The following is a 27,045-nucleotide window of genomic DNA, read 5'->3' as shown; positions in this document are numbered from 1 at the left end:
CCAAGCACCCAATCAGTTCAAAAACCCTAATCTCTACGTACAATAGAGGCCCTAGCCCTACCAGTAGTCCCACCCCAAGTCCAAGCAACCAGTGGCACAGGAAGTCCTTGTCCCTACTTGCAATAGAAAGCTAACCCTACTCTTGGTCCCACAACCAGTCCAGCATCCAATCACTCCAGAAGCCCTAATCGCTACTTCCAATTAAAAGTCTAGCCCTAGTCCCAACAACCAATAACACAGGAAACCATAGTCCCTACTTCCAATAGAAATCCTAACCCTAGCCCCAACCCTACATTGAATAAATCACGACCCAGAAACCAGAAACCAATCAGAACACTCAAATACCCAAACAATGAGGACACTAACCCTAATCCAATAGAAACATCAGATACAACCACCAATCAGTGTACACATGTACCAAACAATATCAGACCATATAAGGTCCCAGCAACCTCAGACAAGGTTTGCTGGCAGGGAGTTGGAAGCTGCTTTTCCTGTTCAGAATGTCCTAGGAGACAGACAAGCTCAATCCACACTTTGGGCTTCTGCAGGTAAAGGCCTCACTAACTTGAAATCTAACAATACTGTTTGAATAAAACTTTACTCCCTCTACTGGACAAAAAATGAAGTGCACAGTCCCTAGTAAACACAGTTTAAACAGCTCACAGAAGCACACCCTCTGATGTAGAATATCCCTGTTTGGGGGGGTGCTGGTTTCACTGGCTTGTGAACACAAAATGGTGGCTGGGGGTGCACTGTTTTAACATACAGGTCTTAGCACAGACCAAAGGAGAAATTTGGAGGGAAAACTGAAAGTCATCAGCAATGAGAGGGAAAAACTATGATGGTGAAAAGTAAGGTATCTTTGTGAAAGGCGCAGTGTCTGCGGATCGAATGACAGCAGTGACTACTCATTGAAAACAAAGGCCCTGGCGTAGCTTTCTAATGTGACATATTGGGTTTTTCACCTGCCGAATGTTTTTTTATATGAAGGTCCGCCAAAAACAAAAAGCAACTCCTCACCAAACGTTGGTAAAGTGTTCAGGTCTGTTGGTGACAGAGAAGTTGAAACTTGTCTTGGCTTAAACACCCCTGCACACTAAATTGTTTCAGGGGAGGGTCAAGCCAGATTAACAATGCCTTGAGGGAAGGAGTACCTTGTGTAGCACCTCTTTGAAAAGAATATTTAGCATAGTTTAGAAATAATGGCCCAATCAGGGTGTGAAGCAAACCTGAACATGATGGGCAGACCTGAAGCCACAGATCCTAAATCTTTCAAAAGGCCTTGAAAACCTGGTTATTCCATAGAGCAGATTAAGCGGTTCCTTCTTAATTCCCGCCCTCGTTCCCACTGTGCGTGCCTTCTTAACCCTGCCCCCCCACCCGCCCTCTCTCCCGTTGTCTATGATGTCTAGTATTTCCAATACAATAGGTCTCGCATTTACGCGAGTTTAAGCTATTCGCATTGTAAATGACTATGCCTTTTATTCATGTTTTCGTTTTTAAAACCTTAATAAAACGCATTGTCATTTACAATGCCAATAGCTTAAACTCTCCTAAATGCAAGACCTATTGCATTGCTAATGCTTACTCTTGATGTATATGGAATGGGCCTCAATAATAGTAGTCTACTTGCAACAATATACCGTAGGTCAAGAAAAAACGTATTTTTGGGCAATTGAGTACAGCCAACCTTATTGATCCATATAGTTGGCATTGTGTTGGCCTCATTGTAGGTTCTTTCTAGTGGACAGTGCAACATCACCTCTCTCCCCACTGTTAGATGCCAAGGAGACAACAAGTGGTACCAGTAAAACAGGATTGAGGTTGCACTATACAGAAATGCTGCTGCAAGTCTGGAATTAAAAACTCAACCCTTCTCTACAGCAGTGTCATAACCAAGCTCAGTCGGGACTGCTTTCCCACCCAAAGCAGTTTCGTCGTTATGCACAGTTTTTTAAAGGTTTATTCAATGGGATTAGTGTGTTCACAAATAGATATTGCAATCTCAATTAAGGGATAGGAACCGAGAAATTCTCTGTGCTAAAAAGGAAGGTTAATCCAACTATTGATTATGCCCTGTATTCTAGATATAGTGTGATCATAATTATCCTGTTATGCTCGCAGTGAACCTATGTAGCTGAATGCCGAGGTATTGCGCATAGCTTTCCCCTCCACTATGAAAACTCTCCCCTCTCGCCCCCCCTCTCCCCGTCAAGCCTCGGGAAGACAAAGGGGGCATATCTGAAGTATCTCAATTAATACTGCCTGGGACCGGGCATTGAAATACATTTTTTATTGCAAGTAATCCATGGGAGGGATTTTCCCTGAGAATGCAGGTCAGGTGTTTAATAGCTAGAGCAAACAGTAACTGAGGGCATGGGGATGCTCTCAGGGGAGCAGGCACCCCTAGAGATCTCGATTTATGATGTACTGCCGATGTTTACCCACATCCTTGGCTCTGTTTACAGGAGGGAAATCATCCCATTATACGTTTCCCCATCCTGCAGAGAGCGACAAGCAGCAAAACTCATTCCAGCGACTCGAATACTTTTTTCAGCATTTAGCCCCTGCTCAAAACCCACTGTCTGTTTGTTGGAGAAGTACATAAAAAGTATGAATGATTTTAGTTGTGGCTCAGCCATTATTGAATCTCGTGTGTGTGGTAACACCAGACCAGTCAGATAAGACTTCACTATAAGGACAATAATTTTTGCTAAGATTTTAGTGGCTGTATTAAGGGACAACCCCCTGGATGACTAGCATATTTTGTTTTTTGCCTGGTTTCTGCGGAAGTGTCAACACTGCTTTGCATATTGTGGGTGGGACGACCCCTTTTGTTCTCACTTCATCAAACAGATCTGAAATATGGGGACCTGGCAAATCACCACATTCTTTATAAAGTGTGGCTGTTGCTCCATCACTGCCAGGTCATTTCTCCTTGCTAAGGCCTTGATTGTATCCTTTTCTTCAGCCATCTTATATAGCCTGTTCCAACGGCCAACACTTATGGTCCTCAAGCAAGTCAGTGTGGCGCTTTTGAGGTAACATCAGTTGCTGTAATCTGAACCTTGGTCTTGTAGCGTTTGCCATAATAATCGGCAAATGCTCCAACGATATCCTGGGCGATTCTTCCCTCCCCATGTTTACCTTTTAATCGCGCCTGGGAAGATCACATCAGATAAAGTTATCTAACCAGCATTCTTCAGCCTTTCCCATAATGTGTCGCCATGGCATACTTGCCCGAGTATTTTTCTTCTCTGAGCTACTTCTCAAAATGCCAGAATTTTATTTAGCTTCCACAGCACTCCTAGTCAGTACGATCTGCTTTACTCGCCCACCAACTCCTAAATTTCATTTTCTAGACTGTCAAGTGTACTTCTGATCCACGTTACCACTCCTGTCCTCTAAGCTTTGCATGTGCCCCCTTTGTAAACTTCAATGTCTCCCATGCCATGCCACAGAGTCCACATTATTTTAAAAAGTTCCAGTTTAGCCTATTTCACTTTCCCCTTAAATACCTCCTCTTCCAATGACTCCGCAGAAAATGCCACGGTTTAAAGGCATTCAATGAGAGTGAAAGTATTAGCTAGAACAGCACCAAAAATTGCTCTGATAGCGTGCATGCAGGATCTCTGTCCACCCTCTCCATGTGTGTGCATCACGAACGAGTAACCAGTTCTTGATTCAGCGTTGTATGCTTTAGAATAGAATGTGAAGGCACTGCTTGTGAGATTTCTCTTGTGCAGTGTCCACAAGTTTGCACTGTTGTGGTCAAGAATGATATTTTCACCTCCACATACATAGTCTTTTCCCATACAGGTAGTCAACACCACTTTATAGAAGTGTGGAGTATCTACGTTTGGCCCATATATATTGACTAAGGCAATTTTTTATTGTGCAGCACACTCCAAGATATCTGCCATCTTTGTCCGATACAGGCGGAGTATGTCTGAATCTTAAGTCTCTGTTTCAACTTGGTGACCCTCCTGGGGTGCAAATTATATGAGAAGAAAATGGCTGTGTCCCCCTTCTTTAACCAAGTTTTCTTCTGTCTGTGACTTCTTGTAGAAATGCTACTGAAATTCTTTGCCTGATTAATAAGCTAATACCCTTCGAGTTATGTATCACTCTAATGTGCAGTGTGATCATGTGTATCGTGGAGACGCCCAGTTTAATGTTGCATTGCAACAGATGCAATTTAGGAACATTAAATCTATAGTGATTGGCGAGCTAGTACCGGTCCACCTCCGCTCCATCTAACTACCACTAACTTCTTCGCTTGACAGGAAACTGTAGCGTGTAGTCCTGTTCAAGGGGCTTGTTGCCTGTTTTTCCCGACTTTTCTGCATGCTGCACCATTCTCTGAATTTCCATCAAGCTTCCCACTACAATCTCCATTAACCTGTGCAGAAGGGGCAGGTGCTGCCACCCACAATCTTGGTGTTTTATTTTAACCCCAAAGTGTATATCACAGCAATCTCGGCATTTGTCCTTTTCTTGATGAAATGCTATAGTAACGGTGACTGCTACTACATTTGTACTAGACGTTTTAGTCTGTAATCCATTTTTTTCAGGAAGAGGGAACCTCCTTAAATATTCAACGTTGGTCTCCGAATTCTTCATCCAGGGGTGTTAGTTGTCTTTCCTGTGACGTACTTGGTCGAGGCGGGACACCAGCAGATCCTAATGTCTTGAGAAATGTAATAGCTGCTTGGGGTTCTACCGGGCAGTGTGCCTTGCTTCAATGAGGTTTGCATCTGAGCAGATACAGCATGGCATCTGTAAAAAAAAAAAAAAAATCTTAAGATTAATGAAGGAGCTTCTGGCATACTGCACTCCAGTGGTAAAGACAGCCAAAGATGCACCCTCTAACTGCAGACCACATTTGTCATATACCACTCTGAGGAAGGTATTACGATCACTGTAACTGAGAAGTGCGAACGTTTCAGTAATATGACGTTCCACACTATCTGTCCAGGACAACTACTATGCATAGGGTGTTTCTACAATAGCAGGCCTGTAAGTCCTTGTTCTTTTCACATGAGTACCAACTTTTCCATTTTGAGTAATTTCTTAAGTATTGAAATGGAGGGCCCAGTCTAATTACACATTATCTTTGGAAAACAGATTTTTGGCTAATAAATGTGATCAGTCTCTATAGGTGAGACTACAACTGTGTGTGTTGCCCCTTCAGTGACTTTTACGACTGGGAAGGTATTAGTTGTTCGAGAGAATAGTAGTGCTTTGTTGTTCCCAAAATCGCACATTTCAATTTGCATTGTATTTAAGGATATTCGTCTCTTCTTTGCTCTTTTGATCCATTCTATTTTGCAATAACTGGGTCAGTGTATCTAAATTATAGTAAGTATTTAATGCTGACTTTTCCATTAACGATAATATAAAAACTACAACTCCAGCGAGTGTATTTATCTTCTTGGACATTGTACGAACAGCATTAGTTAAATTACTCCATAAAAGTACGTTGTAAAAGTTGAGGCTGAGAAATTTCATTGGGTAATTTTAAAAGGGTAATCATTTCTTACCACAATTACTTCTTCTTTGCTTTGTCAAACATTTTAACCAAATAATATTACGTCCATTATCCGCCTTCTAAGGGTTAGATCCAAATTTGTATGTTTTGTGTTCTTCTTTTGTTGTTTTTGTGGACGTTGTTCTGGATTACCATTTGGTGGTCTGTCTGTCCCCTCTGTGACTTCTGATGTGTGCCCAGAGGTTCCTGTGCGTGGTTTCCATCTTCAGATTCTTTTGTCCGCTGTTGGGTCTGGAAGCAGGATGGAGGAGCTCCGAGAGAATCGAAGAAAAGATGGATCGTCTAGGACACCAAGATAGATTTTAACCAACTAACCATTGGAGGCCAAACACAGAGAAACTGTCGGGTGGAGTGGTGAGGGGGGAGAATGACCCATTTTCACAACCCTGACGGGGACCTGTCTGGCCAGGAGCTCATGGCTGAATAATGCAGGAAGGTGAGGAGGTGACACAGCTAGGATAGATGGAAAAAACATCCTCTAAATGCTGCTCCAACTTTCACTACAAATTTGCAGAACTGCAAGACCTATGCGGAGTTTCAGTCCTAGACACTGAAGGTGCACATGGTTGACAATAGAACGCAACAGCCCTCCCTCAAAGAGGTTGGCCTGTCAAGTGATGAGGAACAGCGAATCAGAAGACACCAAGCTAACACAGAAGAGTTGGAATGCAGAGAAAGGGGTTATAAATGTTGAAATGTTCAAATAACATTTTTGCAGAATTTTTTTTTTCTGGACTTTAAATTTGTCCCATTAAAAAAAATGGTTGTATGTTTGTGTACATGTAACTGTGCCTGGTATGGCGAAAAGGCATGTCCTGTAGCACAAGTACATACAACACTGGCTCTCGGTCACCCACACACATATATATATCACATTCAAATGCATAGATGTTCATACATCCCCAAAGATCACAAACTCACTGACACAAATGGTTCTATGGGCATGGGGAATAAAGTCAATGGAGGTAGGCGTGGGGGTGTATGGTAACAATGCGGGAGTTGCTTGACCTTCAGTAGCTCACAATGATTTTCACTGACAGAAGTAGCTCTCACTACAGAAAAGGTTGGAGACCCCTGCTTTACTGGATCTATACATTGGTCCGAAATTGCTGCCAGCTCACAGTATTGGTCCGGGAAAGTAGTTTATTAATTATTACTGAAAAGAAAACCAGAAAGAAGACTTTACAGGTTTCCCCAGACCTGACTCCCGGGCCCAATTGCCTTTTCAAAGCTCATAGTGCATTGTGCACACTTGGTGGCACCCTGCTGATGTACTGCGGAATTATGGTTCTCTTTTAGATTTTTTTTCTTGGTGGCTACCCCTATTTGGTTGGGTTGGTTGATTTTTCTGTTTGCAGACTTCTTTGAGGTAGGAGGATCGCCTTCTGGGCTCGTCCCTTGTCTTGAGTGTCACATGGCTAAGCAGTGGTTAGTAATTAGATCTGTGAGGTCCCCTTATGATTTTTATGTTGACTGTTTTTGAGCAGTGGATGTTTTTGAGGTGTCTTTATTTCTCTATCTGCTTCACAGTGGCTTGTGATTAGATGACAGGACTCACTTTATAGATGTGTTTCCTGCTATCTACTTTCCTGCTTGGCTTGAGTTTAGCTCTGTTTTAGAGAGGTCTGCAATTGGCTGCTGGTAGTTGCACTTTGATTCAGCACAGAATCTTGAGACTGGTATGTCTCTTCATGAATTTGCTCCCTGGCGGCTGCTTTTGGTTTCTGCCATAGTTATTAGTTTAAGTATAGTCTTCGTAGACCTTTCCTGGGGTATCTTCTCTTCGTACCAGTGATTGGTGGTTTGATGGGGCTCTTTGACATCTCGTGGTTGTTGCCCTTGATTAGTGCAGTAGTTGGGGCAGTCCTCCTTTCTGGCGAATTTCCTTGGGTCCAGCAGCAGATGATTAGCTTGAGGAATATCTTTGCATGACTTTCTATTAGTGGCTCGCTCAGTGGTCACCAGTAAACTATCAGATTGAGCAATGTTTTATAGACAGTGACTGATATTTTATCAGCTGTAATTGGTAGTTAGATTGAGGGTTCTTAGCAAACTTGGCTCTTGGTGATTGTCCTTGGTTACAGAATGTGTTGGCGATTTACACAGATGTCTCTTTACAACATGTCCCCATATATTCTATTTGGTTCCGCAGCATCGATCATTAGATCGAACCACCTCTTTGTGATGAGATCTCAGTGTGGCTACCGTTCAGCTCTTAAGTTTACGTCTTGATTCAGGAGTCGTCCTCTAGAATTTCTTGTGATGTCCCTCTGCTCACTGTCTGCCCTCTGTTGTTTTATGTGATGAACTGTTGTGATGAGCAGTGGCTAATTTAATGTGTTTTGGGAAGGTAGAGGCAGTCTCTTTCCCTGGTCAAATGTATTTTAAGACATTTCATTTCCTTGTTTTTCAGCTGCTGCTGCTCCTATGAGCAGGGGTTTCTCCAAGCCATTTGGTAAGGTCGGAGCTGGTGGTGGCCCCCCTAACACGCCCGGAGGATCACAGGCTAAGGTTGTTCCCATTGCCAGCTTAAACCCGTACCAGTCCAAGTGAGTCACTTCTAATCAGACGCTCGCTCTAGGTGGGATGTGAAAACGAGATGAATAAGAGTTCTAGCAACGAATCGTTAATCGTGCTACCACCTTCTTAATTGCTGTTTTTACACAGTCGCCGTCACCATGCCTTCTACCATCTGTCCCTCTTCCTTCTCTCTCCCACCACCCTGAGTCAGTGCATGTGCAAGCTATCGTCCACACGATGTCCCACTTGCTGAAGGCATGCATCATTTATTAGCACCACCGGCGTTTATCCAGAACATTAGTTCCTCTCATGAGGATGTTTGTGAAAGCGCTTGCTTTGGTCATGGGGAGGAGTGGAGGGGTCCACAACAGCAGTGCTAGGCCGATTGATAAATGTGTTGGTGGCCCGAACTTTAAGATTCCAGTGGTACACTGTTTTTAGTGCATATTGCACTTGAACACATCTAGGTCCCTTGCTTGTATGTGATCCCTTGATTTCATCACACACTTCTGTAGCCTTCTGCCGCAATGTGCTTTCTTGACTGCCTTCTGTTTTTCTTTGTGCACCTGTCCCCTGTTCTAGTTTAAGTTCTGCTTTGGAGGCCGGTTTCTGTTTCTTAGCCTGTTACTTCAGGTTTTTTTTTATTTTGTACCACAGTATCTTGCTCATGTGTTCTTTGATTTTCATGCGTTTTTCAATTCTTTTGTGACTTTGTTTGTTGGCCTCTTTTCTCGATCATCTTGTCTTCACCCCCTCACACTTAAGTATCGTACACACACTCTCTCCGTCCAGTGCTTTAGTGCTGACCTCATTGCCTGCTGCTCACTTGTTCCAGGTGGACCATTCGTGCTCGTGTGACAAATAAAAGCCAGATCCGAACTTGGAGCAACTCTAGAGGTGAAGGGAAGCTGTTCTCCATTGAGATGGTGGATGAAAGCGTAAGCTTACATGCAATATTTTCTGATAGTAGTTCCACACTGTGCATGCGCAATGAATCCTGCTTCATGTTCTACTCTCGATCAATTCCCTGTTGTACATTCTACACGTTTGCAGTGTTTCCGACTGCAGATGCAGTCGTGTTCAATATTTCTTGTTGCTTATTTTCTGTAATTGAGCACATCCGTGTTCATTTGTGGCCCATCCTGGGTGCATTTATGTAATATTTGTGTAGTATGTGTACCCAGCAAGAAAGCAGTGGTTCCATGTACAGGGAATCGGAGTGCATGGATTGGCTGTGAGAATCCTTACTGACTGATGGAGTCATTAAACACAAACTGAGGATAATTTCTAATACCCGTGATCTTCTGCTTTGTGTTTCTTCTGTACTGTGCGACCTTCAGACTACAGCACAGACCTATCAGCTCACATTTCACCCCCTCACCATGATGATCATGCACCTCTCTTAGTAGAAAGTAAATACATTTCGGTTGTCATGAGATGCGGCAGGATATTTGGAGTATGATGGGTAGTGGAATAGTGGGAGCAGTGCAAACGAATGAGATTTTAGTGGGACTGAGAGTGCGTTTTGATCTTTGAAGGGAGGTGGAACTTTAAATGAGTGGAATGGTAGTGACAGTTCAGGAGACAATTGATAAACAACAATTAAACAACAATTGTAAAAAGGAGAAAAGGGACTCCCTATTCTCCTTTTTCTATCTTTCTCTTTTTTGTAAATGTAAAATTTGTTTGCAGTTACCTATGTGTGAATAGATTACAATTGTTTATCAATTCTCTCCTGAACTGTTAGGAATAAATATTGACTGCCCCTGGTACAGGTTGGTGGGTTGCCCCTGTAGTTGTTCGTGGAATGGTAAAGCATTGCGAGGCCTGGGGTGATATGGCTTCATAGGGTGGATGTTTCTTTATTTACATTGCATTTATATAGTGCTTACTACCCTTGATGAGGGTCGGAAAAGCTCTGAATAGTGTGGTTTCTTACTAGCTTAGTTGTATGTATTGTCACATTCCATTTCACTGAGACAAGCATACTTCAGCATGCAAGGTGTCCTTTCTGGTGTAGTGAACGCTCTCCTCGTGCACCTTTTCCAGTCAGTGCCCTTAAGGCGCTCTTGTAGGAAGGCTGGCTCACTTCAAAGGCTGGGCAGGAGCAAGAAGTTAATCAGCGAGCAGGCACAATCCTCCTCGCCACATGTCTTCAGAAGGGTTCGCTCACATTCATGGTTCTGAATGTTGCTTTTAATGAGTCTGCTCTATTAATAGATCCCAGGTCAGATTCTGCAGCTATCACTAGGGGTGAGGAGCGTAGGGATCTGGAACCTTCTAGTGTTCTGGCTCCAAGTAGCGCTACAAAGAGAAGGGGTGGGCATGGTTTCTAGTTCCCTCTGTGCAAGGTTGCATTTGGAGAACACTTAGTTTAGCTCATGTGTATATCAGGTGCAGAAAATGATCTTCTGTGCAGAGACTTCTGTTTACGGGTTACAATGTGTGAGGTACAGGGTTTCCTTGTATGTATGCATGCGATAGATAGGCCAGTGTGTAGCCTGGCAGCCTGACCTGCATATTTCTCATTAAACATATTGAAAGCGTCCTTTGCGATGCTTCAGCAACTGCAGAGAATTACGTACACAAAAATGTCCAAATATGAAACCTCAATCCTGTTTCAATTGCAAAATTCTCAGAGCGATGTACCACATCACAGATCCATGTCCACACCCAGTTCTTCATTCCAATACAGGCAATGGCGACTGATTCATATGACATTCCCCCGATAGATGTTTGCTGCTTTAGCTTAGTAATTGGTACTCCGAGCTAGCTGACACCTGACAGTCCATTTATCCTTGAGGTGCTTGCTGCATGCTCTCCTTGAAAGCTTTGCCTCAAATGCTCTGTGGCATTCTCCATCGTGACATAAACTTTTTGTTCAGTTCATCATGTTTTGCTACCTTTCCTTGGTTCAGCACTCGCATGCTATATTTAGAACTTCATAGGGCTGTGATATTCCGAAGGGTGTTTTATATTTCAGGGTAGAAATCCCTGCATGAATGCATGCATAGTCTTTTGAGCATATCGCAGTGTGGTATATCGAACAGGAACTGTCATCCTTGTCGTGTTGTGGACAGCCTATGTGGTGAAGAGCACAGGAGCTAAGGTGTTTGCAACCAGTTTCTTTCATGGGTCCAGGGAAGTGATTGGTAGCTCCATGGCAACAAAATATCCTTTGTGTAAGCTACAACATGCAACATATATTTGTCATGTGATCCTGTGTTTTTTTGGCTCATCTGTCATTATCGGACCAGCTAGAAATTCAGACGACCGGTGTGAAGAAGTTTGACCTGCATGGTCTTGGATTTGCAAAACGCAAACATGCATGGCTTTTTCCTCTAGATTTTAGTACAGGTCAGGTTACATAGCGGCAGATTCTAAGGAAACTGATCCAAAATTGTGCCCTGATCGACGCCTTATTATAGCTGGGCCAAGGGTCCGTACTTACTAATAAGAGAAGCTCTCTGAGCAAAAGTTGCAACTGTAGACTGCTGGCTGCATGAACCCTCTAGACTAGATAGTGAGAATACCAAGCCTGAACTTGATCCCTAAGGACACTTCCCAAATCGTCCTGCTCCCGGAACTCTGACATCTTCTGGGTAATGAGCAAAATCTGAAGCAGAAATCTGAAAGCATGTAACAAATCTCCTGCCTCCCATGGATAATCGGTGCTTTACATGTCCACCTCAGTTCCAGCAAGGTGGCTAATAATCAAATGTATGTGCATTGGCATCTGGGAAGTAATATCCTAACATCAAGGAACCTATGTAAGGAATTCTTTCAGTGCCTTTAGTGACTAAGTGACTAATGTACTAAGTTACTGCTGCTGTAGGAATTTGTGGCATTTTCTGATCTACGGAGTGGTGGTAATTTATTTTTTATGTTTCTCCGATATTGCAGTGAAAAAGAACTGCGTCATGTGGGTATATCTCGGAGATCTGGCCTGTTCCACATGTCCTAGGGCATGTAGTTGGTACTTGGTAATGTCACTGATTTTTATTATTTCCTCTTGTCTTAAGGCCCTGGATACTTTTATTTGGAACGGTTAGCCAAGATTTCTATAGTTTGTTGGAAGCTCCACTGGTAGCCACAGTTGATGGATCCTCTGGTCTCATCTGTAATGACACGTAAGGAGACGAGGAAGGCATGTATTCTGAATTACCAGCAGTTCAAGTTGATTCGGGCACATTCCATGCTGCCTGTTCCAACTACCTTCCAGCGCTTTTTCAGTTCAGCCACGCCTTTAAGTCCCTCTGTAAATAGTTCACCTACTTAATCATGGAACAGGCATAAGAGCTGATGGAGGCTTTTTTAACCAGTCACACTACTGTTTCTATGCCATATTTTTAGAAATGTTTCGTCCTCTTATCTCGCTCTGGCACATCTTAGGAAGCTTGTGTGCGTCTCTCCAAGTATATTTGCTGTTTCGTTTTTCAGATCTCATTGCCTCCCTTTTTCCTATAGGGTGAGATCAGAGCCACGGCATTCAATGAACAGGTGGACAAGTTCTACACCCTCATCGAGCTGAATAAGGTATTGTTTGTGTTTTCATCCTCTGTGTGGCGAGTTGGCTGTTGTCTGAAGGTGTCTGAGTTATGGGCAGACGTGTATTGAAACTGTTCCAAGTGGTGAAATAGGTGTCCAGCTCTAGGCCAGGCACTGGTCATATAGGGTAGGATCCCTTTTCGGTTCGAGGACTGGTTTGACTGGACATATCTTCCAGGTCTTCGTTGAAGCAAGCCTCTCAAGTGCCCAGCTGTTTTGCTGTGTGGTAGAGCAGTGAAATGAACTTTGCTCACTGAATAACTTTGCTTTCCAGGTGTATTACTTTTCCAAAGGCACTCTGAAGATAGCCAATAAGCAGTACACAGCTGTGAAAAATGACTATGAGATGACATTCAACAATGAGACTTCGGTTATCCCCTGTGAAGACTCCTCCGATGTCCCCAGTGTACAGTTTGATTTTGTGCCCATCAATGATCTGGAGAATAAAAGCAAAGACTCTATGATTGGTAAGTATCGGGAATTGAGGATAGGGTGGGGAATATAGAGTGTAATTCATTGACTATTAGCTTAGGCTGCTGGAAGTAGAAAAGTGACTTATTAAGAGCAAGGACTCCATAGTTTGATATCTGGGCAGGTGGATCCCAAGGTTGTGGTAGGAGTAATTGCAGAACAACCAAAGGGAATCCTCAATCAATGATTTCCAGGTATGTGTTGAAGGAAAGCATATCATCTGCAAACTTATGTTACAAGAAGGATGTTTTTTGGTATATGGGTTTAAAGGTCTGTTTTAGAATTTATGCTGTGAAGTCCTGAAGACCCAGCATAAACAACGCGAGAGCTGGTTAAGAGGCCCTTGTTGGAGCACATTCTACTTCAATGTAATTTGAGTAAAAGGTACCCTGGGACAGGTGGTCGCTGCTTGCGACTTTGCAGTGTATGTCTCCAAAGTCTTAACTATTGAAGAAAGCCATAACTAGTTGTACTACAGTGATCTTTTGAGCTTACATGCTGGCCTTTCGTGTAATACATGGCGTCTGTGTTTCAGATATCATTGGAATATGTAAGAGCTATGAAGATGTCTCGAAAATCACTGTGAAATCGAACAACCGTGAGGTCTCAAAAAGAAACATCTACTTGATGGACACATCTGGAAAAATGGTGTCTACCACTCTGTGGGGAGAGGATGTAAGTGCTCTGGTGAACATACTCTGGTCCTTTTTTCGTACTGTATTATCACATGCTATTTTCAGCCATTTACAGCACTATACTAATCTAATACTTGTATGTTAAATTCCTTCCTACTCTGATTTGGAGCATGTTGAGGAATGGGCTTTTTGATACTATGTTCCTTTGACTGGAATTAGTCAGTTGTTCCCGTCGGGTGTGGGCTTGGAGGTGGGGATGTTGCTAACTTGTGTTGGCATGGTCAGTGATATGGACTTCTCTTAAAGAATTGGAGGAGCAAAGTCTCTGCCGAATGGAGTTCTCAGACTATTTTAGTCGGATCAATATAATATCTGTGGAGGGGTGGTAGGGAGGGTGAGACAAGATATGGTTATACTTTTGGGATGTTATGTTAGGTTATGTTGATTTGTATAGCGCACAGATCACCCAAGAAGGTATCCAGGTGCTTGAGTAGGTGTGTGGTCCCCAAGGTGCTTATACGAAAACGCAGGTCTTCCGCTTCTTGCGGAACTCAAGACGTGAGGAGGAGGCTCTGAAGTGCTGAGCAAGGTTGTTCTGTGTCTTTGGTGCGATGTAGGAGAATGAGCGACCTCCAGTTTTTCTTTTGCAGATGCGGGGAGTGTGCGAGTGAGGCAGAGCTTAGGTGTCTGGTAGGTTAGTGAAAGAGTATGCCGCTGTTAAGGTCTTCTGGTCCTTTGTTATGTAGGGATTTGTATCTGTGCGCATTATGTTCAGCTGTATGTTTAATATTCTACTTGTGAGTATGCAGGGCAGGTGATATTGTTTTACAACAGTGTGTATAATGTTAACACATCTACTTGGTGAATAAGGGAACAGGAGTGGAATGTGGATTTGTAGTTCTTGACCCATGTCTTCTTTTGTAGGCAGAAAAGTTTGATGGCTCACGGCAACCGGTAGTGGCCATCAAAGGTGCACGGCTCTCAGACTTCGGGGGACGTTCTGTCTCTGTGCTGTCCTCCAGCACGGTCATTCTGAACCCAGACATTCCAGAGGCCTTCAAACTTCGTGGATGGTACGCCATGAGGGATATGTTCGTTTTTGGGTGTGGCTGGTGGTGGGGCTAGGGGAGTTTATATTCTCTCTATGGTGTACTATGATTATTTCTAATTTGACCTCAAGAAAACATCATGAAAAAAGTGCATTTTGAATTAGTTCTCGTCATGCCCCAAATCATGCTTTCAGCTATTCGAACAACTTAATTGTTCTGCAGTGAGCAAGTCTCTCTCGAGTTTGTAAAACCTTTTAAAGCACCTCCCTTTTAATGTTGAAAGCGGAATGTGTGGTGATTCCTGCATCTCTTGAGGTGTTGGGTGGCCCATTCCATCAGACCACTTACCTCGCAAAACAGGTCCTGAAAACGAACGCTGTTCTATATGTACCTTTCAGGACAATTAATGGTTCTCGACGTGTGTGCATGCAAACCATTTTGTTAAATTCCCATCCCAAGCTACACAAATGTAATCAGCTAACTGCCCCACCAAACGCTTCATCCTGGTATCTACCCTTTGCTTCGCTCTTTCTGCCTTTATAGGCACTGGCTCGGTTTGGCATAGACCAGAGCCTGGTTTGTACACCACCATTGCATGAACTGGCCCCCTGGTGGAATGCACTATTTCCAATCTGGTCCCCTTTGTTTGACGATTATCTTTTGTTAAATTTCCTTGAGAGCTTCCTGAACCGCACACAGATGGTGGATAAGTGGCTGGTATATTCTTTTCACAGCTTCCCTTTAGCTAGCTTACAGTTCCACCTTTGTGTGTACGTTTAAAGGGAAAATGTAACACCTGCATCCTACTGTCTGATGCACTAATCAAACTCCACTTCTACAAACATTGTAGTCTGGAAGACAGAACCAATCTGGAACATGTCTCAGAATTTAAACTCTGAAAAAGAAAGTAAAAAATAAGTTTTGGTACTCTGTTACTGGAGAACACCGTTATGTCATGCTACTGTCGTTCTTGCAAGTGCTTTACCATTTCACAGGAGGAAGGCATGATGTGGCATGCATTGCTCACCAAAAGTGATCAAACATTGTGAAGGTCTGATCAAGACCCAGAGCCATGTCTTCAGCCATTATAGACCTCTGTAGTCCAAAAAAGCTAAGGGAGCTGAGAGGACTGACGAATGTTTGGCTACTTACTGTAGGAGTTAGGTTTCCCACCGTCATATCTTGCCATTATGGCTGCTTGATATAGCACTTACACTGCCCGGAGCCGCTTCTGGTGCTGCAGGGGAACTGAAGTGGAAAGAAGGGGATTGAAAGTATATGCGTGAAAGTGACCCTGTAGTACATTTGACAAATAAATAAAAAGTGGTTGTACTGGCACTGAATCTAGGGCTGGACACACTTTTAATTTGGCTGTGAAAGTAAAAAAATATCATATAGTGAAATTTGCTAAATGTTCCTTTATGCAATTTCATGCACCTCAAAAAGTCTCTAGAGATACCAGAAGGCGTCTGATTTGCATGGAAAATGTCTCACCAAAGGACATTTTCTCCTTGAACCAGCCTCTTGCTGGTACTATGCGATACTTTAAAAAAAATCGACTGAGGAATAATGAGACTGTTAAACCACATTTTAATATGATGGCGCGTAATTAGGTGAAAATTCCATGGAATTTTATGCAATTTCACTTTTAAAAATTGCTTCATTTTGCATAACCTTAACTGAAGATTGGAGGCTGCGGCGGAATCACTGATTTTAAACCTGTGATTCCAAGCTGCACTCAGATTTCAACCTAGAGTGGAGAAGGGTCAGGTTATATTTAATATTTTCGGCAACTGCCTTTTGCCAATAGAGCCTGATTGTACTGCCATTGCAGTATTCGAAACACCAAATAGTATCGAGGCTGTGTCAAACATTTCAGAATTGGGTTTACTGTTAACCACACAACATGGGATACAGAATGGAGATAAGAAAAGTTCTGATGATAGGCTCTAGTAGCTAGTCTCTTTACTGGTGTTAGTAAGTGTGTTGAAATACTCAAGATACCCAACTCAAGATCAGCCTCTGAGGCGAACCTGTATTGGCAACAAAATATTTCTTCGACAATACACATCAGAAATTACCCAAGGGGCAGTCTTGTAACCCAGCTAAACTGGTCTCATTTAGACCAGTGAGGGCCATAATTGGTCTGTAGCCAGGCTTGATTTGGCTCATTTTGTATTTGAGGTGGTCTACAAAGTTCCGCTCCAATGACAGTGGTCACAATCAGTGTACTGATGCATTTTGTGGCTTTCAATGATTTTTACAGCAAAATCACCTGCCAGGATGGACTTCTTTAACCAGTAGTGAACTTTTACTGCAGAGCGACTGGACACATTTACGTGTGCAATGGTTGTCAGTAGTGGTGGTGGGCAGAGCACCTTGACTCTCAAAACTTACATCTCCAAGCTGTTATGTTGGTCCGTTCTATCCCCACTGAATATCTAACAATCCACTTGTTGACATTCTTCCACTGCACCCCTCCTCAAGCGGCTAAGAAACAACTTTGTTTGAATCTCTCTTCCTCAGGTTCGATTCGGAGGGTCAGGTAATGGAAGCATCATCCATCTCTGATATGAAAGGCGGAGGAGGAGGAGGTGGAAACACCAACTGGAAAACTCTGTCCGAAGTTAAATCTGAGAACTTGGGCCACGGAGAGAAGGTGAGATGTGCGTTACAGTCCGCCTGTAATACAAGGTCTGACAATCTTGGTTATTCAGGGCAATTACAGGACTTGAGGTAAAATTGTTTAAAAAACATATAAATGCATTGAAGCTTCCAAATCAATGTTTCTTTATCAGTTAAGCAAATTATTTTTGAGCTCTTGGGGATTAATACAAAGCATTTTCTAGCTGGACACAATAGCCCTGTACTCGGTCAGTTGAAGCTGTCTTTGTCTTATCTTCTTGCCTTTACATCATTATATACATGTTTTGGCTATTGCCTGTACTTGTTCCCACTCTTTGTAGAATTTACATGTACATAGTTGTAGGGAAAGGGCACTTTTTGGCCCCACTTTTTGACAGCCTCTGTGCTGTTTTATTTCTACTCTGAAGTGCTCTTTACCTTGCTGTCCAGGCCCCGGTGCAAGTGTGCTGACTCCAAAAGTATGTGCACAGATGGTTAGTGCATGTTTGATACATTTAACATACCAATTTCCCCTTAGTATATGGTGAAAGAGGTACCAAGGGCTAGTAAGTTAAATCTTGCTAGTTTACTGCTGCTCTTAATTGTAACATCAATACACTGACATGGTGAAAATGTGAGACTAGGCCTGCCACTGCAGCCTAGTTGGGCAGCTTTGAAACTGCCAGCCTGAGATGGTAAAATAAACCCTTTTGTAAGGTCAACAACACCTTTGCTTTTTAATATTAATAACCCACTCCTAGGAAAGGCCTTGGTTGCCCACTAGGCAGGGTGCTAAATATTAAAAACAAAGGCAACTGTGTCCTGTGTTTAACATGCCCTGATAGTTAAAACTCGAAATCGGCGTTTTCACTGTAGTAAGGCTTGTGATCCCATTAGCTAAAATTGAGTTACACTAGCCACCACGCTCAGTGCTTACTTCCATTTTGGACTACCAGATACAAGGTATCAAAATAATAGTTACATTAAACCCAACTCGTACCCGAGATCGAATTTAAGAAAACTTTTAATAGCGAGGTGACTTTAGAAAGTCACTACTTTGTTGCCTAAAACCTCTGGCGGCCTTTGCTGACTATCTGCTGCAGTTACCCGATACAGTAGGCCGCCCCGCTTCTAGGAAGGATGAAGCACTTCCGTGGACAGGAACAAAGGAAACTGTTGGTGTTACAGGGTGCAGCTTTGTTGTGTAGAGGCTGAGTGGCTCTCTACATCCCTCCTTTCCTTTAATGGCTACATGCCACTCAGCCGCCGCTCCGGATGCAGGAAACACACAAAGTCTGACTTGCTGACTGGGGGCACGATACAGCCAGAAGCCAGAGACCATACGTCTGGCTCCGGGAGCTGGTGCTGTCCCTGCTGGGCTACTCGAGGGGGTGCCACCTTCAGGGGTTCAGCAAAGCAGGGTTTCAATTTGAATCACTCCATCCTCTGGAACGTTGTGCACTTTGCCTAGTGCAGTGGAGGGTGCCAGATCAGTGACTTCGTATGTTTCCTCCTCGGGATTGACATCTCGCTCATTGCCTAGTCGGGGTCCAACCACCTTTTTGAACCAGGACACATTCCTGGTCACCACTCGTGCCCCTCTTCGTGCGGAGATCATGGTGATGTTGGTGGTGATTACCTTCCAAACCTCTGGCTTGTATGGCGTCCTGAACTTCCACCCTTGCTACCTGTCCTTGATGACCATATAGTCACCCACATATAGCAAGGGGAAGTGTGCCCTTCGTACGAGGCTCGCCTTTTGGTTGGTATACTCCCTCCTGGCCTGGGTGGCCTCTCCTTTCAACGCTGCTGGGTGCCAGACGGGATCTGCTGGGATTTTGTCAGGTGGGGGGGCTGCGGAACAGCAGATGACTGGGCACAGCGAGTGGTGCTGTGTGGGATCTGTCGGTAGGTGTTCAGAAATTGGTGGAGACAGCTTTTGGCGTCTTCTCCCTTTAAACCCCAATCCACAGGGCCCCGTTGAGAGTCCACCTCACCATTTACCTGTGGCCATTGTGGTGTGATCTTCTGGTGCCGTATGGCAAGGGATGGTTAATAGTCTTGGAACTCTCGACACTGGAATGAGGGTCAGTTGTCTGTCTTGATCTCGTCCGGGAGGCCGAGCATTATAAATGTTCTTTCGAATACTGCCTTTACTTAGGAGGTGAGGGGGAAGCAGTGGACGAGACAACTTCGAACACAAGAAACTCCGAGTGAGAGCCCATGACTACGGTGCTGCAGCCCTCGGGGAAGCAGCCAAAGTCAATGCTGACTTTCGACCTTGGTTCACGGCTGGGCTCTTCTTGAGGAGTTGTGCCGGGGTCGAATCTCCCCATGTGATCGTGCATGAGTGGCATCAGTGAATAACCTTGCCTACCAGGGCATCTATCCCGGGGAACCACACTTTGCTGCGGAGACGGGCCTTGGTCTTTGCCACCACTTGGTGCCAGACATTGACAAGTTCAACAACTTTGTTCCGCAGTTTGTTTGGGATCACAATTACTTGGCCAGAAAGTACCACTCAGTGATTTCCTTCCCTGAGCTCACTGCGGACTCTCCACAGTTGTTGCCTTACAAATTGGTCCTCCGCTGTCAGCGACCGGGCGCCATCCAGAAAACGCTGCCTCTGCCTGTATGTCAAAGCCTCCTTGACCTTTGCCAGGTTCCCGTCTTGGTCGATTGATGCCCCGATCTCCTCCAGCATCCGCGACTTGGGGCTTGCCTCCTGGGTGATCATCTTTAGAAACTCTTCTGTGTTCTGTACTCGGCGGTACTGCTGTATGTCTGCCGCGATGGGATGGCGCAACAGGTAATTGGCTGGGTTGCTATCACCCGGGCAAAAGATGACATTGAACCGATAGGCCTAGAGTTGCACTACCCACCTTTCTATCCTGGGGGTGCTAAGCGTGTTGTTCCAGTGAACAAGGGAATTAGTGGTTTGGGGTCTGTAATCGACCTGAACTCTTGGACATAGAGATAGAGGTGGAAGTGCTGGCAGGCCCATTTGATGGCAAGTGCCTCCCTCAATTTGGTTGTATCTCAGTTTCTGATAGTGCTTGGCTTGCATACGACACGGGTACCCAGTTTTTGTTTAAATTTTCCAGCAGGAGTACGGCTCCGAGGCTGACTTGAAAGACCTTTGCGGCTGACAACACCCCAAAACTCAGTAGGTTTGTATTATTTCAGGCCCACTTGGGTAGAGAAGGTAGTAACATACTAGCTCTCAGGGGCAAGTTCGAGCTGGTGGTACCCGGAGTTGAGGTTGAGCTTGAAGAACCACTTTGCCTCATTGAGGTCGGCTACAATATCATCCATGATGGGTGTCCTGTGGCGTTTCCTCTTCACAGCCTGGTTGGTGGGGTGCATTTCAGCAGAAAGTTTGATGGCTCCTAGCTGCTTGGACTTTATGGCGATGACCAGGGGTGACACCCAGGGGGTTGGGCCAGTGACCTTCTCAATAATGACCACATTCTCCAGTTTTCGTAGCTCTTCCTCCACCTGTTGTCTTAGGTGGACGAGAACTCTTCGGTGTCTGTGCTGTCGGCCCGATCGTGTTGTCCATGGTCAGCTTGAACTGCTTGTCTTTGAGCTTGCAGAGACCCTCGAATAACTGCATGAATTTACGCAGGATGGCGTCCACTTGCGAGTCGTGAATTTGGTTGGCTAAGAACACCAGCCCCCGCTCCTCTGCTGTGTGGTAGCTGAATAGCGTGCTTTTTTTCTGTCCGTAACATGAAATCTGACCCTGGTGTATAAGTACTTGCAGGCTACCTCCACTTCAATCCCCTCTTGCATAGGGAGGGACTCCATCTCCTGTAGGTGGTGATCTTCGCATTGGTGGGGGACACGGGGAGCATGGTGTGAGGTGTGCTCATACTGCTCTGAGTACATGACATTTATGGACACTCCCCTGTCGGAGTGCTCTTACAGTGGAGCTCGCTACTCGGATGGTGCGCATGGGAGGCGGCCACCTATGCCGGTTGGTGCGGCTGGCAAAGGACACCGCGTGCACGTTGTCTTCTCCATCCATGTCGACTCCTGGACCTGGTGAGGTGACATCTTCCTGCCCTAGTGGGTCCTTGAGCGAAAGTTGCTTAATGTTGGCTGACATCCCTCGTGGCCTCCCTAAGGTGGCTTTCGACCTCCCACTCAGACAGACCTTCACGGAGTAGTTGGGTTTGCCGCACCTGGAGCAGATTTTTCTTTTTGTGAAGCAGAGACCAGATGAGTGTTCAGCATCACAGTTTCCGCAGTGCCCACTCATTTGCATTTTTGGGGCCACGCAAGCAGGGCCTTGGGGTTTCTGGATGGCATCCACCCTTTCTTCTTTGATATGGGCCTTTGATATTGGCTACCTTGAGGATTAACCGTTGTAGCACCACCAACCGACTCCCTTGGATGAGTTGGGTCTGTATCTCCTCCCGCTGGTCGTGGTAGGTGCACGTGCTCACGAGCTTTCTCAGGTGTGCGTAGATGTCGACAGATTCATTATCTGACTGTTTGGCTTGGCACCATTTGAAAAGCTTGAAGTCCAAATACCTGTTAAGCACTGAGGAATCGAAATCGTCGTCATAACCTGTGTCTGGGAGACTCAAACAGATTGTAAAAGTCCCCGCCTCTGTAGTGCATGAGCAGCGACCTCTTGATGGCCTTGTCCATCTCCCTTGTGCCTCTGAAGTTGTGGTTGAGGCGCCCGATCCATGACCTCCATCGAGGGGCTGCTGTTGTGGGGTTGGGGAGCTCACTGAATGGCTGGAGGGGTGTCACTGCCTCATCACTGTAGTGTTGCGGTGGTGGGGCTGCATCTCTTTGCAGTATGGCTGCGCTGGCTTGTGCCGGTGTGCTCATGATGTGGGAGCTGGTCTAGTGATCACATAGGGCTGGAGTGAAAGATAAACGGGGAGGGGCCAGGCCAAAACTGGCAAGCCGTTCTGTGTCCCCCTGACCAACATCTCATGGTATCTTTTCTGTTGCCTCCTGTGCTCTTGAGTGATGGAGAGTATTGTGGCCTTTACACCAGGACAGATTTCAGGACAACCCCTTGATAACACTGAGACCCCCCTTTTTAGGTTTCGCCTGGCGATCCGCTGCGCAGCAGCGTTCGCTCAGGCGAAATCTTTTGAGAATCAGTCTGGGGCTTTGTCCCGCCTCTCTGTTCCATTGGCTAGCTCCATAAATGGAGGCTAGCCATTGGAACAGAGATGCGTCACTCATTCCCCGAACAGATTCGTGGGCGTTCCAGCGATTTTTATTTATTATTTTTTTTTTTTTCGCTCTCCGCCCCTTTGTGAACGTCATTGCGGCGGTGGGCGGTGTTTTTTTTTTTTTTTTTTTTTTTTGGGAGGTTTGTTTTGGTCATTTGTCCGAAGATGGCGGCCGGGCAGTAGCTTACTTGAGAAGCTCCGCCATGCCGTTTTAAACCAGCGTGTGCCAGTTCCCGCCCCCCTCCCGGTGTTCGTGTGCCCGTTCCCAGCCCCCTCCCGCTGTTCGTGGGCCCGTTCCCGCCCCCCTCCCGCTGTCCGTGTGCCTGTTCCTGCCCCCCTTCCCGCTGTCACAGCACCTCAGCTTGTTTTCAGTGTAAGAGGCTGCGTCTGACTATTCCCAATCCCCTCCACTATCAGACTTTCTGAAATTCAGTAAACATTAGGAATTTTCGAAGTTCAGAGAATAGATTGCGCTTCAACCAGGTATTGCATTCCGAGATGTGCACCGGCTACTCCTTTGTTAACTATCGTATTCCCTGCAGTCATTGTGTTAGCACCGGGGGCTAGCCTTGGTTCTTGCAGCCAGGATGAGGGAGTTTTGGCGCTATGCCTTTGCAAAAATGCAAGTATGGCCTGCTCAAATGACACTTTAGGGTCCCCTACCACATTTTTCGAGGAGGGGGTCATTTTCCTTTAGGCTGCTGCTCATCGCGCCTGACTGAGGCTTATTTGGCATATGTCACATTCTACCTTCAATAAAAGCCACAAGAAGAGCTCTTTAAAAAGATGGAGGGGGTGCAGCACCACCCCCTGCGAGATCGATCCGAAACCCTGGTCTCTTATCTGCCATGCCCCTCCGTCTGGAGCAGCAGGGCTGTCCGATAACAGATGTTCAGCGAAGAGGAAGTGGATTGTGACAGGAGATGGGGGAGGGGAGTCAAGGGGGCTAAGGGGGTCTGAGGGCGAGGAGTTTTGAGGTTAACCTCAAACAGCGGGGCTTTGAGAGGGGATTCTGTACCGTCCTTAAAGAAACCTTGCGGTTCCAGTGACGGAAGGCTTTGAGCAGGAGGTTGGGGCGGACACACGCCTGCATTGTGCATCAGTGGTGTGTACCGTGCAGGTATTGATAAGGCTGTACTGGTGTCAGGAATCTCCTGGCCCGTGGGGTGGATGGAGGGGTGCTAGAGAGGCCTATGCAGTGTGATTTACAGTCATCTGGAGAAATGTCGCTTCGTGTCACAGGGCAAACCCTGTGACGTCATATACTCACTTCTGTTGCACTATGCAGCTATCTTGCATTCGCCTGCCCCCCTACTAGCCAGATTCAATGTCACCCTGGGTGACTTCTACTCACCATCCCGACTCCTAAGCATGCCAGCAGACTCGTACTTACTCCTGTCTTGTCCTACTCCCCCCAAGATCTTCCACTCTGTCCAGGCACGCCTTTCCCGCTGCCCACTTCCCATCGCTCCAGCGGCCTCGCATACCTGTCAACCTTTGGACTCAAAAGTGCGGGTGATCCCCTGAAAGCATGGGGAGGAATTTTGTTTGTCAGATGAGTTGACAGGTGTGGACTCTTGCCTTCACCTACTCGCTCCAGCTGCGTCCTCTTTACCCCACCTGACTCCTACTCACTCCAACTGCGTCCTATTTACTCCAACTGCGTCCTATTTACTCCAGCTGGGTCCTGTTTACTCCAGCTGGCTCTTACTCATCCAGCTGACTCCTACTCACTTCAGCTGCGTCGAACTCCAGCTGCATCCTACTCACTTCAGCTGCTTCCTACTCCAGCTGCATCCTACTCACTCCAGTTGACTCTTGCTCATTCCAGCTGAGTCCTATTTACTCCAGCTGCCTCCTACTCACTCCAGATGACCCCTACTGACTCCAGCTGACTCTTACTTATTCCAGCTGGGTCCTACTCACTCCAGCTGACTACTACTCACTCCAGCTGCGTCCTACGCACTCTGAATCGTACCATTCCAGCTGAGACCTCTTTACTCCAGCTGGGCCCGATTAACTCCAACTGACTCTTACTCAATCCAGCTGACTCCTACTCTAGCTTCGTCCTACTCACCCCAGCTGCGTACCATTTACTCCAGCTGAGTCATCTTAATTCCAGCTGACTCTTACTCACTCCAGCTAAGTCCTACTCACTCCAGCTGAGTCCTGTTCCCTTCGACTGTTCCCCCTCGGACTCATGCAATTTCCTTCTTACACAGTTGTCTACATCTCCTTCTGCCCTTCTCCTGCTCACTGCCCCATCTCCTAATACTTTAGCCACTCCCTACCCACTCACTGACAATCACCTGGTACTCCCTACGGGCACCTCTTCCTCGCCCTGCCCTTCTCTGGTTGACCCTAGCTGCACCTCCCACGTGCCCAGGCTGCCCCCTCACTCCAGAGTCTCCCATCTCTCAGTTCTAGTGTCATGTACTCACAATAACTCCCCCGACTCTCACTAGCCAATTTCTTCTCACTCCAGTCAACTGCCACTTACTTCCAGCCACGCCCATCTAATATGGCCTTTCTAAATCATCCTATCTGGCCCGCGGGATTCCCTCGCCATTTGCTGGACGACTTAGTACCGAGAAGGAAGCTCGCCGCTCTACCAGTTCGAACTGAACTCGAACACTTGGAGCGTACGGCCACACCAATCGATCCTGCGGCCACCCGCCTGAAAAAAAATTATACTTCACGCGAGGCTGTATTCTCCCCGAAGAACACGCCATGAGTGTCTATTAAAGTCAGACAACGTGTGCCCACTTTAGGCTGCTGCCCACATCCATCGCGACCATGAAGTCCACACACAGCTATGATCCCACCCAGTCCAAGTCCTGAGGAGAACCCTGAAACGCCGTGTGGTTCGAAACGCGTTGACCTTGAGCCAGGGGCAAAGAGGAAGGGTGCCACCTGGGACACAAAATAATACCATCTTCTCTGTCCCTAGCAGCGCAACCCTATAAACATCTAATCCCTGGCTTAACAAGACTAGCAGGCACTCCCAACAAACTATGTTGTCCGCCCGTCTTGTGTTCTATTATTTGAAGGACTGGTGCCTATTCTAAATATTGAATGTTAGGCATTTTATTAATGTAATTCATTTATTTTCTTGTAATGTGTTTCTGGTGCTTTCGCAAATTGAATATTGATGTTGTACATATCTGAACACATGTATATATTGTGCACATTTGTCTTCTGAATGCATTCTTTATTGTTTGACAAATTGTCTTTTTCTTCGATACGAAAAAATTAAATGTATCACAAACTCTAAAAAAAGAAAAAAACTGAAAATAAATTCCTGACCGCTCAGGACATGTTGGCTGAGTGTCTCTAATCTTGAAAGAAGTAAAACCTGATTGGCCCCTTTTTCTGTTTGTCACTGCTCTCATTCACTCCAGCCGTCTCACCCTCGCCGTCTGTCTTCACCCACCTGGTGCTCCCTCAAGCACTACAGCGGTCTCCTACCCCCACGCATTCTCTGAATCTAGTTCCCCTTCCATCTCACTCGCCCTGTCTCCCACTCCAGCAGTCTCACTCTCGGCCTCCCTTCATCCACCCATCTCGCGCTCCCTCCCTCCCCCATGCTAACAGTCTCTAGCTCGGCCCTCTTCCTACTCACCCTGTCAGCCCGTGGCTCTGTCGGACGTTTTCCTCCGAGACTGCAGAAAAGAGGAAGAGATTAGGACTAGGGGAGATTTAAGGGACGACTGAGGCAGGAATCCAAGGTGCAGAGAGCGCACAATTTCACAAGAGAGACGGACGGACGGACCGAGAGTCAGCAGGATCCGAGCAGAAGCGGAGTAATAGCGAAATCACGTGCAAGAACGTGAGGGGAGCATGGGAAGTGATGACAGAGTGTGCGGTACAATGAGAGACAGCACGAGAGAGGATGAGCGGTAATGAAAATCAGGGGTGTGGCTATCAATGGTGCGGCAGGTGCAGTGGCACAGGGGCCCGCGGAACCATGATCATTGCAGTATTTTACTACCACCATCAGCAGTCACAAGGGTCATTTTCCTTGCTTGCACCAGGGCCAAAGTGCTACTGGCAGGACTGTGGGGTGTGATGAGAGTGAGTGCAATGAGTAGGGTAAAATGAGAGTGCCTGGTGTGATAAGAGTGGAGGTGTAATGAGTCTTGAGTATGATGAGAGCGAAGTATACTGAGAGTGTAGGACCTAATGAGAGCGTCTGGTGTGATAAGAGTGGAGGTGCAATGACAGTCTGGGGTATGATAAGAGCGTAGTAGACTGAGAGTGCAGGACGTGATGAGAGTGCCTTCTGTGATAAGAGTGGAAGTGTAATAAGAGTCTGGGAATCATTTTTAGGTTTCACCTGGCGTCCACTGCGCAAGCGAAATCTTTTGAGAATCAGGGGGCCTTAACCCGCCTCTCTGTTCCATTGGCTAGCTCCATAAATGGAGGCTAGCCATTGGAAC

The 27,045-nt window shown here is 45.8% G+C and overlaps 1 protein-coding gene across 1 annotated transcript in view; it reads left to right on the top strand.

Annotated features, from left to right (window-relative positions):
* RPA1 (replication protein A1) overlaps positions 1-27,045 on the top strand; it is a 276,446-nt gene that overhangs the window by 162,601 nt on the left and 86,800 nt on the right. Inside the window, exons 7-13 of the mRNA XM_086955196.1 lie at positions 7,968-8,103; positions 8,910-9,012; positions 12,542-12,610; positions 12,897-13,089; positions 13,629-13,768; positions 14,653-14,801; positions 17,304-17,436. Coding sequence (XP_086811322.1) covers positions 7,968-8,103; positions 8,910-9,012; positions 12,542-12,610; positions 12,897-13,089; positions 13,629-13,768; positions 14,653-14,801; positions 17,304-17,436 — 923 coding nt within the window. The remainder of the gene's footprint in view (positions 1-7,967; positions 8,104-8,909; positions 9,013-12,541; positions 12,611-12,896; positions 13,090-13,628; positions 13,769-14,652; positions 14,802-17,303; positions 17,437-27,045) is intronic.

The sequence above is a fragment of the Lissotriton vulgaris genome, chromosome 2_1 (assembly GCF_964263255.1).
Source record: "Lissotriton vulgaris chromosome 2_1, aLisVul1.2, whole genome shotgun sequence".
NCBI classification, from domain to species: domain Eukaryota; kingdom Metazoa; phylum Chordata; class Amphibia; order Caudata; family Salamandridae; genus Lissotriton; species Lissotriton vulgaris.
Note: the sequence above shows the minus strand (reverse complement) of the source record. Positions and strands in the feature narration are given on the sequence as shown.